Source organism: Notothenia rossii (genome assembly GCF_949606895.1).
Source record: "Notothenia rossii genome assembly, chromosome: 7".
Classification (NCBI taxonomy): domain Eukaryota; kingdom Metazoa; phylum Chordata; class Actinopteri; order Perciformes; family Nototheniidae; genus Notothenia; species Notothenia rossii.
This window is the reverse complement of record NC_136905.1, coordinates 85,044,597-85,056,609: the sequence shown is the minus strand read 5'-3', so window position 1 is coordinate 85,056,609 and position 12,013 is coordinate 85,044,597. Positions and strand designations below refer to the sequence as shown.

The 12,013-nt window shown below is 44.0% G+C and overlaps 1 protein-coding gene across 1 annotated transcript in view; it reads left to right on the top strand.

Moving 5' to 3' along the window:
• LOC307046516 (metabotropic glutamate receptor 1-like) overlaps positions 1–8,353 on the top strand; it is a gene marked incomplete at its 5' end in the record, with an annotated part of 11,365 nt that extends 3,012 nt beyond the window's left edge. The window contains 3 exons of the mRNA XM_079692891.1: positions 3,490–3,548; positions 5,152–6,011; positions 6,772–8,353. Coding sequence (XP_079549017.1) covers positions 3,490–3,548; positions 5,152–6,011; positions 6,772–8,200 — 2,348 coding nt within the window. The 3' untranslated portion in view covers positions 8,201–8,353. The remainder of the gene's footprint in view (positions 1–3,489; positions 3,549–5,151; positions 6,012–6,771) is intronic.
• Positions 8,354–12,013: the final 3,660 nt, after the last annotated feature.

Genomic DNA, 12,013 nt, shown 5'->3' with positions numbered 1-12,013 from the left:
GTAGAAAGTACAGGTATTTGAGTTCAACATGAGAGAAGTAGAAAGTACAGGTATTTGAGTTCAACATGTAAGAAGTAGAAAGTACAGGTATTTGAGTTCAACGTGTAAGTAGTAGAAAGTACAGGTATTTGAGTTCAACATGAGAGAAGTAGAAAGTACAGGTATTTGAGTTCAACATGTGAGAAGTAGAAAGTACAGGTATTTGAGTTCAACATGAGAGAAGTAGAAAGTACAGGTATTTGAGTTCAACATGTGAGAAGTAGAAAGTACAGGTATTTGAGTTCAACATGAGAGAAGTAGAAAGTACAGGTATTTGTGTTCAACATGTAAGAAGTAGAAAGTACAGGTATTTGAGTTCAACATGTAAGAAGTAGAAAGTACAGGTATTTGTGTTCAACATGTAAGAAGTAGAAAGTACAGGTATTTGTGTTCAACATGTAAGAAGTAGAAAGTACAGGTATTTGAGTTCAACATGTAAGAAGTAGAAAGTACAGGTATTTGAGTTCAACATGTAAGAAGTAGAAAGTACAGGTATTTGTGTTCAACATGTAAGAAGTAGAAAGTACAGGTATTTGAGTTCAACATGTAAGAAGTAGAAAGTACAGGTATTTGTGTTCAACATGTAAGAAGTAGAAAGTACAGGTATTTGTGTTCAACATGTAAGAAGTAGAAAGTACAGGTATTTGAGTTCAACATGTAAGAAGTAGAAAGTACAGGTATTTGAGTTCAACATGTAAGAAGTAGAAAGTACAGGTATTTGTGTTCAACATGTAAGAAGTAGAAAGTACAGGTATTTGAGTTCAACATGTAAGAAGTAGAAAGTACAGGTATTTGTGTTCAACATGTAAGAAGTAGAAAGTACAGGTATTTGTGTTCAACATGTAAGAAGTAGAAAGTACAGGTATTTGAGTTCAACATGTAAGAAGTAGAAAGTACAGGTATTTGGGTTCAACATGTAAGAAGTAGAAAGTACAGGTATTTGTGTTCAACATGTAAGAAGTAGAAAGTACAGGTATTTGGGTTCAACATGTGAGAAGTAGAAAGTACAGGTATTTGTGTTCAACATGTAAGAAGTAGAAAGTACAGGTATTTGTGTTCAACATGTGAGAAGTAGAAAGTACAGGTATTTGAGTTCAACATGTGAGAAGTAGAAAGTACAGGTATTTGAGTTCAACATGTAAGAAGTAGAAAGTACAGGTATTTGTGTTCAACATGTAAGAAGTAGAAAGTACAGGTATTTGGGTTCAACATGTGAGAAGTAGAAAGTACAGGTATTTGTGTTCAACATGTAAGAAGTAGAAAGTACAGGTATTTGTGTTCAACATGTGAGAAGTAGAAAGTACAGGTATTTGAGTTCAACATGTGAGAAGTAGAAAGTACAGGTATTTGAGTTCAACATGTAAGAAGTAGAAAGTACAGGTATTTGTGTTCAACATGTAAGAAGTAGAAAGTACAGGTATTTGAGTTCAACATGTAAGAAGTAGAAAGTACAGGTATTTGAGTTCAACATGTAAGAAGTAGAAAGTACAGGTATTTGTGTTCAACATGTAAGAAGTAGAAAGTACAGGTATTTGAGTTCAACATGTGAGAATTAGAAAGTACAGGTATTTGTCAGAAAAATAAGTAGTGGAGTAAAGTACTGATACCAGAAACATGTACTTGAGTACATAACAAAGTATTTGTACTCCAACACTTCCCCCCTCTGGTCCTCTGCAGTTTGTCCTGCTCACTCTCTGCAGATCTTCTCCATAATTCTGTCCTATTTGCCCCCCCCCCCCCCCCCCCCAGCCCTACTTTCTCTGCTCCACTTCCTCCACCTCCTGCTCTATTCATTATTCACACCTTTTAAACATGTGAACACCATGCGGCATCTCATACAGCTCACGTGTTATATACCTTTCTGTTTATACATATAGTCTCCATTACGTTTCACTCACTTCTGCTTTTGATTATAATACGATGTTGCCACGGTTACAGGGTGAAGGCCGGGTTAACACTTATGAATGCACCATTATCTTATTGTGTTTATCTCTTTTCTCCTTTTTATTTCTTATTCCATTATATCATGTTTTCTTGCACTATTCTGTTCCTTTTCTCCTTTTTATATTTGTAGTTTATTTCTCGTTGCAATGTTTTATTCCGTCCTTCGTCCTCCTCGTGCCTGATCTCAGTCTCTCGTGGATCTCAGGAAGAGATGGAAATGATTCCCGTGCAGTTTCTCTCCCACCTCGATAAATAAATAAAACAACATCAGTGAGATATTCAGGGAGAGTTTACTTGGCTCCAGCAGAAAGGCAGCGATGGTCTTTGTCCCCCCCGGCCCCCCTCGCCCCCCCCCCCCCCCGCCTGGCTCCGTACAAAAAGGTTTATTTATATCTGAGCTAAAAACCCACTTTCAGACTTTCTGTGTTACTCAGCTGAAATGTGATTCTCAATGTCACCTTAGAATAAAGAACAACTCTAACTAACACCACCATGACCCCCCCCCCCCCCCAAACTTCATTACTGACATTAACACAATTATCTTTTATATTACAAGTTGTCTTACGTCTGAATATGCTAACGAGGCGTTTCGTAATGCTTCTGTAAAAGTGATTAGGATAACCTCCTGGATGTGGATCAAGAGGTTTTCTGTCCACTCGTCTGAAAGAAGACGTTATCAGATCATTAACCCAACGTCTCTTCATTTACTTTGTTCCTGAAGTGAAATCTAAAACGTATCATGTCTCAATGTGTGTTATTCAATCTGTGATTTAACCTTCAAGCTGTAATGATAACATCTCCATCAGCTATTTGTATTCACATCTTGCACTTTGGATTTATATTCTGTTATTTCTAGCTCTATTATTATTAGTTGTATGTCCTGTGTGTCCATGTTGCTCTGTGGGAGGGGACTTCAGTGTTTCATGAGCTCATGATGAAAACAACGTCTTGGATCTTGAATTGAGCTGCTTTCCAATATGTTTCCTTTATGTTTTAAAAGCATGTCTTTTCCCCAGGCTAAGCCCGATGAGCCTTTCTTTTTGCTCTTCTTAAATGTTCTTCTTAAAGAAGTATTTTATTCAGTTCTTCTCATGATCAGAAATCTAACCTAATGCTAAAATGTAAGATGTCTTTAAAGAGTGCTTGATGGTTTTTATAATCTTGTCTTTTTACGTCAGCCCGCAAAACTTTTCATTTTGTTCATCTCAAATGAAAACGAACTCTTGATTCTCAGAAGCCTCGCCTCCATGCTCAGATTTCCGAGCGTCCTGCATTGCTTTGATACACAGGCCCTTTCTCATTTCATCAAATCCCCCTCCTCGACTCCTCGGTTCCCCCCTTCGGCTCCTCCGCTCGCATCTCCTGTGGGCGGGACTAAGTCTCGAGGAAAGGAGTCGAGGAAAGGAGTTGAGGATAGGAGTCAAGGTAGGGGAGTTAGAGAAATGAGAAAGGGCCACAGTCTGTTTGCTGTGTTTTGTAATCACGTGTTCTCCTTCTCGTCTCCAGGCTGTGAGCCGATCACCCTGCGGTACCTGGAGTGGAGTAACCCCGAGTCCATCATCCAGGTGGGTTTATTTGATTTTTTCATGCAATATTTTTATTTTCTTGCACATTTTTTTTATAGTTAGTGTCACGATTCTTGTGTTGTGTCACGTTTTTAGTTTTGTGTGTCTGGTAGTGGGTGTTTTGCTGTTCTCCTTGTCATGTTTTCCTCCCTGTGTATTGTCTGGTTTCTTTCCCTGTGTTTTCCTGTCTGTCGTTAGTCTCCCTGGTGTGTCTAATTTCCTGATTCTTTTAACCCCTTCTGTGTCTCCTGTGCTCATCAGTGTCAGCCCCGCCCCTGATTGTTCCCACCTGTGTCTTGTTACCCTGTGTTTAAATTCCCCTGTCTCCCAGTGTTCAGGGTCAGTTCGTTTTTGTCTATTGCCATGGTCAGGTCCAGTGTTGGGACTAACGCGTTACTGTAACGCATCTACTTTTTTGCGGTAACTAATAGCGTTACTAGTGACATATTTCCATTCAGTAACGCCGTTATAGTTACTGTGATTTAAATGGGTGCGTTACTGCGTTACATTATGTGATGGAGCTGAACCGAATCTCCCTGCGGATGTAATTTACAGGCGAATACAGCGATGTCCTCTCACAGCACCATGGAAAAGTGAAAGTAACCAGAGAGGAGTGATGATTGGTTAACGCGGGGTAACATTTCAGGGTAAGCCAATCAGAGACAGAGTTGGGCGGGTCTTGCCTTATGGGGAAAATACACACACACAGATGCAAGTATCAGCGAGAGCAGCAGCGCATTTGCAACTTGGAGATATAACCACTATTTTCAATTTGTGGGGATAAAGGACGCACAACATATGACGGTAAACTGTGTGCAGGACAGAAAGCATTGTCCACATCGAAAAGCAGAAATGCCAATCTCCTGAAGCACCTAATGTACATGGGGCTATAAAACTAGTCGCCAAAGACCCCACCGTCTCAACCACCGGCAGTGACCCAGATGGAGCAGCAACACCATCTAAACAGCCAAAAAACGATTCTTTCAAATCGCCACATGTCACCCAGAGTCAACTAAACAGATGGCCAGGCATGTTGCTGAGGACATGCTGCCCATCGCAACGGTCGAGTCTGAGCCTCCAGAGAACTAGTCAGCGAAAAACAACACAAACACTTGTATTTGTATTGTTATTATTTTTTAAAATAAAGTAACGTGTTACTAGTTACTTTTATAACCGAGTAACTACTAAAGTAACTAGTTACTTTTTGAGAGCAGTAACTATTACTAGTTACTTTTTAAAAGTAACTTGCCCAACACTGGTCAGGTCTATGCTCTCTATGTGCTCTTAATACATTTTGTTCATCACTACGTGAGCGCTTTCCTTTTGTTCTCATTTGTCATCTCAGATGGAGATTTGATAGCGACCAATTTTTGTTGTTCATTTTTTTCTATATCTTTGAAAAATAAAGTATCTGACCAATACTTCACCTCTGACTCCCGGGCCGTGCAATTGGGTCCGACCTCCTAAGTGCCTGAGTTCTTAACAGCTATGAATGCACTGTTTGATTTCTTTCCACCATTTTATGTCATTTATTTGATATTCGATTCCTCCTGCGTTGTGTAATGTGTAATGTGTAATGTGTAATGTCCCCTCTCCCCTGCAGGTGGTGTTCTCCTGCCTCGGCATCCTGGTCACCTCCTTCGTGGCGTTCATCTTCGTGTTGTACCGCGACACGCCGGTTGTGAAGTCCTCCAGCCGCGAGCTGTGCTACATCATCCTGGCCGGGATCTTCCTGGGCTTCTTGTGTCCGTTCACACTCATCGCCCGACCCACGATCTTCTCCTGCTACCTCCAACGCCTCCTCGTCGGCCTCTCTGCCGCCATGTGCTACGCTGCTCTCGTCACAAAGACAAACCGCATCGCACGCATTCTGGCCGGCAGCAAGAAGAAGATCTGCACCCGGAAACCTCGCTTCATGAGTGCGTGGGCGCAGGTGGTCATCGCCTCCATTCTGGTGAGCGTCCAGTTGACTCTGGAGGTCACGTTGATCATCCTGGAGCCCCCCGAACCCGTCAAGTCCTACCCTAGCATCCGTGAAGTGTTCCTCATCTGCAACACCAGCAACATGGGGGTGGTGGCGCCCCTCGGATACAACGGGCTGCTCATCCTCAGCTGCACTTATTACGCTTTTAAAACCCGAAACGTGCCAGCTAACTTCAACGAGGCCAAGTACATCGCCTTCACCATGTACACCACCTGCATCATCTGGCTGGCGTTCGTTCCCATCTACTTCGGGAGCAACTACAAGATCATCACCACGTCGTTCTCCGTGAGCCTCAGTGTGACGGTGGCTCTGGGGTGCATGTTCACGCCCAAGATGTACATCATTCTTGCCAAGCCGGAGAGAAACGTGCGCAGCGCTTTCACCACCTCGGACGCTGTGAGGATGCACGTGGGCGACGGGAAGATGGCGTGTCGCAGCAGCAGCTTTCTGAACATGTTCAGGAGGAAGAAGAAGGGCAGGTGGGTGCAGTAATTATGAGTGAGCATGCTCCAGAGGCTCTGAGGTGCTGGCTCTCTGTATTTAACGTGAGAGAAACACCTGAGCTGTGCGGCGCGCAGTCCTCAGACGTTTAACCTGAGGAGTTCAATTAAAACCAGCATCTCTGAGCCGAGGGAGCAGACCACCTAATCTACAGACCACCTAATCTACAGAACACAGGGTCCTTCAGGGTCCTGCAGGGTCCACACACCTGATCACACACACCGTTATAAGATCACACACACCTTCATATGATCACACACAGTTCAATGTGACGTTTTTACACTCATTCAGGCAAAACACGATGGAAACCCGTTGAGAAAATCTGGGCTAAAACTATTCATATCAATATTTGCTAATTTTCTTTCCATACAGAGAAGATATTCTGTGTTCTCTTCAGAAGACATATTTCATTTAACGATAATAAGGACAATCAAAGTCATAGTCTACAATATTATTATTTTTAATTAGGAGAAAGGAGAACATTAACAAATATATAAAAATGCTATAATTTATTTTGTATTTATTTTGCTATATTTTATTTTGCTTAGATGCTGAAGGATTTGGTAGCATTAGCTTTCATAAAAACATTTTCAAGACCCTGCAGAAACCCTGAAATATTATAAAGAACATCTTTTCTATTCTTAATATTTTACAACACAAACCATAAATGCTGTCTTGTCTCCACCTTTGTGGGTTCCCTTGCAGTAATTTGTTTCCATCTTTATTCTGTTCATATAGTTCTAATGGAAAGTCTGTGTCATGGTCTGAACCAGGTGCCAGGCTCCCTCCCAAAGGAGATCACACGTGGCACAGACTGTCAGTGCACGTGAGGCGGCAGGAGGCCAATCAGACGGCCGTCATCAAACCCTTAACCAACTCCTTCCTCAGCACTAAGACTCTGTACAACGTGGCCGAGGAGGAGGACGAGGGCGAGGCCGTGCGGTACAACCCCCCCGTCACCCCTCCCATGATGCACCAGGGTCAGATCCCGAGGGGGGAGGAACCGTACGGACCTCGCCCAAAAAACACAAAAAACTGCATCTTCGTGGAGCGTCCGCAGGTGGACGAATTCAACATACCCAAGTTAAATGACATGATTAGCATTCCTGAGGCGGTTAGTGGTGGTGTGTTAGTGTACCAGCACCAGGAGCCCCTCCTCTACCAGGAGCCCCTACTTCAGCTGGAGCCCCATCTCCTCCATGAGGAGACCCACCTCAACCAGGAGACCCTCCTCCTTCACGAGACCCTCCTCCACCAGGAGACCCACCTCAACCAAGAGACCCTCCTCCTCCACGAGACCCTCCTCCACCAGGAGACCCACCCTCACCAGGAGCCCTTCCTCCACCAGGAGCCCTTCCTCCACCAGGAGCCCCTTCTCCACTATAAGCCCCACCTCCACCTTGAGAGCCACCACCCCCAGGAGCCCCTCCTCCACCAAGACACCCACCTCCACCAGGAGCCCTTCCTCAACCAGGAGCCCTTCCTCAACCAGGAGCCCTTCCTCCACCAGGAAACCCACCTCCACCAGGAGCCCCACCTCCACCAGGAGACCCACCTCCACCAGGAGACCCACCTCCACCAGGAGCCCTTCCTCCACCAGAAGCCCCACCACCACCAGGAGCCCTTCCTCCACCAGGCTACCCACCTCCACCAGGAGCCCCACTTCCACCCGGACACCCACCTCCACCAGGAGCTCCACCTCCACCAGGAGCCCCACTTCCACCCGGACACCCACCTCCACCAGGAGCCCCACCTCCACCAGGAGCCCCACTTCCACCCGGACACCCACCTCCACCAGGAGCTCCACCTCCACCAGGAGCCCCACTTCCACCCGGACACCCACCTCCACCAGGAGCCCCACCTCCACCAGGAGCCCCACCTCCACCAGGAACCTGACTCCCCTTCAGAGGAGGAAGATGAGGCTCAGTTTGGGCTACTTCACGGCTACATATACAACAACGCCCGGATCCACGACAGCGACGGGGAGTCGGTGGACGGGAAACTCTCCGAGGAGGCCCTCATGCCTCCGTCTCCGTTCAGAGATCACAACGCTCCTCCTCCCGTGAACCCCTTCCCAAATTCAGAGTCCATTCTGTGCAGCCCGACCAACATGACCTACGCTTCCGTCATCCTCAAAGACTTCAAGCAGAGTGCCTCCACTCTGTGAGGGAGATAAGATAAGAAGTGCTTTATTGATCCAAAATTGGCACATTTTAGCGAGGATCATGTAGGGGAGATCGGGGAGGGTTGACATGCTGTTTGAAAATGTTGGTGCTGAAATATGCGGAATTGGGTTCAAGGGTTCAGCTTACAGGATCATTCCAGCAATATGTGCGAACGAAATTGGTGTGAATGCTGAGCAGCAAAAGCAATAGTTATATATATAAAAAACGTCATAATTCTAAAAATATTAACCATATTTCATCCAAATGTTACTATAAAAATATTCACCTTTTTATAGGATCATGTCCCGATGTATAGAGGGCGGAGTTTGAAAAGGGTTGGTGCTGAAATGTGCAATATTGGGGTCAAGGGGTCAGATTACAGGATCATTCCAGCATTATGGTCCCAAACGAAATTGGTGTGAATGCTGAGAAGCAAAAGTACCGCATTGACCCGAATATAAATCATCTTATAATTCGTAACAGTAACAGCACACGGCAACAGGAGAGGAAGAGATGGAGATGGGAGAGACACGGAGACCAACTCCAACAAAGTGGATCAAAAGTAGGCGAGTTAATAAACAAGAGAGGAGAAGATACAATGCCGATTTTAAGATAATGTGATCAATGAATTCATCGAACAACTGTCGAGCAGCAAAGAGATATGAAATGTAAACCAGTCAGAGAAAAGCATTCCAAGGTCTTTTCCAAACATGGGTCTTGAAAAAGAGGGGTCGTCTTATAATGGGTCAATAAGATAATAGTTATATATAAAAACGTTCATTAGTCCAGAAATATTAACCACAATTCATCCAAAGGTTACGAAAGAAATCTCCACCTCTTCCTAGCCGTGGCTCAGTGGGTTAGAGCGCTGAGCTTCAGATGCTGGTTTACGTCGCCCTAACCCATCATCCACACCGCAATTTCTTCATGAATCGTATTCTCTAGATGATTGTTGAGCATCTCTTGGGCGCCTTTTAGGCACCAGATGTACTTTGGTATTGACGTGTTGATCCCCGCTCTTTAGGGTCTGTTTCAGACTTTTAATTAAAACTCCAACGTGAATCCAGCAACGCTGTTATTACCTCTTTCACATGACAAGCGTTTGAGTTCTATTCCTCCACACCTTGCTCAGCTCACAGGGCCGTCCCTCCCTACAGGCCGAGCATGCAGACTGCGTGGGGCCTCACCTCGCGGAGGGGGCCTCACCTCGCGGAGGGGGCCTCACCTCGCGGAGGGGGCCTCACCTCGCGGAGGGGGCCTCACCTCGCTGAGGGGGCCTCATCTTGCTGAGGGGGCCTCGCCTTGGGGAGGGGGCCTCGACTTGCTCAGGGGGCCTCATCTTAGGGAGGGGGCCTCACCTTGCGGAGGGGGCCTCATCTTGGGGAGGGGGGGCCTCACCTTGGGGAGGGAGGGGGCCTCACCTTGCGGAGGGGTCCTCACCTTGCGGAGGGGACCTCATCTTGCGGAGGGTGTCTCAACTGAGCCGAAAATGCGGAGCACCTATGCGCTTATGTGTGGCGCCGCACGGTTTCGCCGCTACGAGGCTCCATTAGCACCCACCCCCCCTTACTGCTGCCCTTTCATCGTCCAGCCAATCAGATGAGAGCTGAATGCAAAGGGGCAAGTTAGCCAGGGAGGTAACCATTTAAACAAAACATAATTAGCTGTTTTCACCACAAAGCTTTACACTTAACGTCCACATTTTTAAATAGAAACTGTGCCGACCGTCCCCCTCCTCTTTACTAATTGATATACTTAAGTTTCTGACCCGCTGTATATGACGAGGTATAAGGATATACTTAAGTTTCTGACCCGCTGTATATGACGAGGTATAAGGATATACTTAAGTTTCTGACCCGCTGTATATGACGAGGTATAAGGATATACTTAAGTTTCTGACCCGCTGTATATGACGAGGTATAAGGATATACTTAAGTTTCTGACCCGCTGTATATGACGAGGTATAAGGATATACTTAAGTTTCTGACCCGCTGTATATGACGAGGTATAAGGATATACTTAAGTTTCTGACACGCTGTATATGACGAGGTATAAGGATATACTTCAGTTTCTGACCCGCTGTATATGACGAGGTATAAGGATATACTTAAGTTTCTGACCCGCTGTATACGACGAGCTATAAGGATATAAGGAAGTCATGTTTCACTCGTTGAATGATAGCTGTATTTTAAAACGTTTAAATGTTGTTTTCAATAGTGGAGGAAATTGCCAATTAAATATTTATATGCTCAAATAAGATTTTAGGATAACGTTACGGACGACATGCTTCAAACATTTATATTAATTATTTGTCATTATCTCTAAATGTCGTTGTTTTCTTGACCTGACAATTTTTATTTTGTCGTTTATGAAAAACAAAATTTGATATTTTTTTCCCAACGATTTTTATTTATTTAGGATTTATTTTAAGAAACAAAAACAAACATGCTTCATGTGTAATAATACAAGGTACATATTTGAAAGAATTATGCATAGGCCATAAGACAAATTCAGCTTTTTGAGCCTTTTACCAAAACAATGCAATACGGGGCGTCGAGTCCAGTAGAATCTGCTTTCAATGATCTTCTCTATTTTACCTCGTACCTCTTTTGTGCACATGGTATATTGTGTTGTATTGTTTTGAATCCACCGGGTCACTACATCTGATATTTTTGAGGTATCGACAAATAACTACGGAAAAAACTGAGATAATAAAATGTCGTAACCATGGCGCTTCGAGGCCTCTGTATTAATAGATGTTGTGCTTTATGAGATCAACAACTAAGTTTGTTTATGTACATTTATTAACATAGATGTGTTTTAGAAAATATAGGCGACATAACAAGAAGTATGCTGAGTTTCAATCCCGTTACTTAAAGCTGAATATAGTTTGTATGTGATGCAAAGAAACTATCAACAATGTTTTTAGAAGACGTTTTGTGTTTCATATCGTGTGTTTTGTACTTTATAAGGATGAAAAAGGCTTAGAGGAATAATTGAACATTTGGGAAAATACTTATTTGGTTTCTTAAAGTTTGTTAGAGTGATAGATTCAGATTCTTGATGTTTAAAATACGTTTCTAATCTTAGTTTTTGGAGGTGAGACAAACACAGGATGCGCTAAAGTTGGTGCCCCGTGTGAGGCTGAAAGGGAACGTCTACAACGGCTCACTACACAAAAAAGAGACACAAAACGATGGGTATCTTTGACATTATTTAAGTTATTTTACTCTTGAACGTAGACACAGGTCCACACTGCAAGTCTAACCATAGGGTGTTAAATAATAACTCATATTTACATCATGACTAGATAGCTAACGTGAGCTAGCGAACTAGGTAGAGATATAGCGGACGTTAGCTCGCTTGATTTTGTTAACTATGTTCGTTATTCTCGCGTCCAGGAGAGAAGCTTTAAAAATGAGACTAAATGGAGTCTCTGAGAAGATTCAAATGGGATACTTTAATAAAAAAAAAGGCGCGGTAGTGTTACAAGCAGTTCAGGTTGTTGTTCAGGTGAGGAGAGAAAAGCTGCAGCTCCCTCTCCCAATGGCGGCCGTGAATAAGAGAGCTGTTCTCTCCTCCTCTCTGGGAGCTGTACTGACGTAGGGGACTCCCCCCTCGTTCTGAGTCCGATCCGATATTGCGTTATACGGAGGATTCCGACATTTTACATTCATTGCTTACTTCCACATGCCTCTTCTCCTCATATTCTCTTTCATCACTTTTCATTTAACACATTCTAAACGCTGTAATTCATACTTTAAAAATACTGGAAATACTTCACGGCATTTTGGTTTCCGGTGGAGTTCCGGATG